Genomic DNA, 1,107 nt, shown 5'->3' on the forward strand with positions numbered 1-1,107 from the left:
TCACACACTGATGATGGCAAACTACATTGTAGCCACAGCTGCCCTGGGGCACACTGACAGAGGTAAGGCTGCCATACACAGGTGCCACCAGACCCTCTGACCACCATCAGTAAGCAAAGCGGGTGAAGTGTATTGCCCAAGGACAACGGCATGTGGGCATGGCGGGGAGTCAAACCTGTGACTTGCGGGTCCCATAGCCGGCTGCTCTACCACTACACCACAGCCACCTCACATCTTGTATTCGTCTCATCGCCTCACTTCTTTCTTCCTTCTGTCAGAGAGAGTTTGAAGCTGAAACTGAAAAATGTCTGGGCACGGAAAAACCGGTGGCAAAGCCAGAGCTATGGCCAAGACCCGCTCTTCCAGAGCCGGACTGCAGTTCTCAGTGGGCCGTGTCCACAGGCTGCTGAGGAAGGGCAACTACGCCGAGCATGTCAGTGTCGGAGCTCCGGTCTACCTGGCGGCAGTGCTGGAGTACCTGACTGCTGAGATCCTGGAGCTGGCGGGAAACACAGCTCGCGACAACAAGAAGACCCGGATCATCCCTCGCCACTTGCAGCTGGCCGTGCGTGAGGATGAGGAGCTGAACAAGCTGCTGGGAGGAGTGTCCATCACTCAATGAGGGGTCCTGCCCAACATCCATGTGGTCCTGCTGCCCAAGACAACTGAGAAACACGTCTAGTCCAAGTAGATCCTCCAGACTACAAAACCCAAAGTTAGGAGTCATCAGAACTCTGTACCACAGAGCAGATAGTGTCTCCACAAACACAGGAGCCAGGGAGAAAGAGAAGTCACACACAAGACAGGCTCTGGAGCAGTGTGGTTATCCTATCTGGACTTTTCTGAAAGCAGAAAGAAACCCAAACAGGATTCCAGCCAACAACCAGCTGAAAATGAAGACCCTAAACCCAGACCCAAACCAGTTGTCATTCCATATGTGGCGGGAGTTTCAGAGAAACTGAGACGTTTATTCTCTAAACATGACGTCCCAGTGGTTTAAAAAGAATGAGCCAGCACAGATGCAGCACAACATCAGGTCAGGACTCTGCAGTTTACACTCATCTACAGGCCAGCGGTCACTCTTTCAGAGATGAAGATGTTCTCATC

At 52.6% G+C, this 1,107-nt stretch overlaps 1 protein-coding gene across 1 annotated transcript; it reads left to right on the forward strand.

Annotated features, from left to right (window-relative positions):
• The first annotated feature begins 304 nt into the window (after window positions 1–304).
• Window positions 305–739, forward strand: LOC106527753 (histone H2A-like). Its single transcript, XM_014022739.1, has one exon. It carries the CDS (start codon window positions 305–307, stop codon window positions 620–622), a length of 318 nt encoding a protein of 105 aa, XP_013878193.1. The 3' UTR covers window positions 623–739.
• The last annotated feature ends 368 nt before the right edge of the window (window positions 740–1,107 follow it).

The sequence above is a fragment of the Austrofundulus limnaeus genome, unplaced genomic scaffold (assembly GCF_001266775.1).
Source record: "Austrofundulus limnaeus strain Quisiro unplaced genomic scaffold, Austrofundulus_limnaeus-1.0 Scaffold341, whole genome shotgun sequence".
In the NCBI taxonomy this organism is placed as follows: Eukaryota; Metazoa; Chordata; class Actinopteri; order Cyprinodontiformes; family Rivulidae; genus Austrofundulus; species Austrofundulus limnaeus.

Coding starts and splice junctions, on each gene's coding strand:
- LOC106527753 (XM_014022739.1), top strand. CDS start 305: ATGTCTGGGCACGGAAAAACCGGTGGCAAAGCCAGAGCTATGGCCAAG.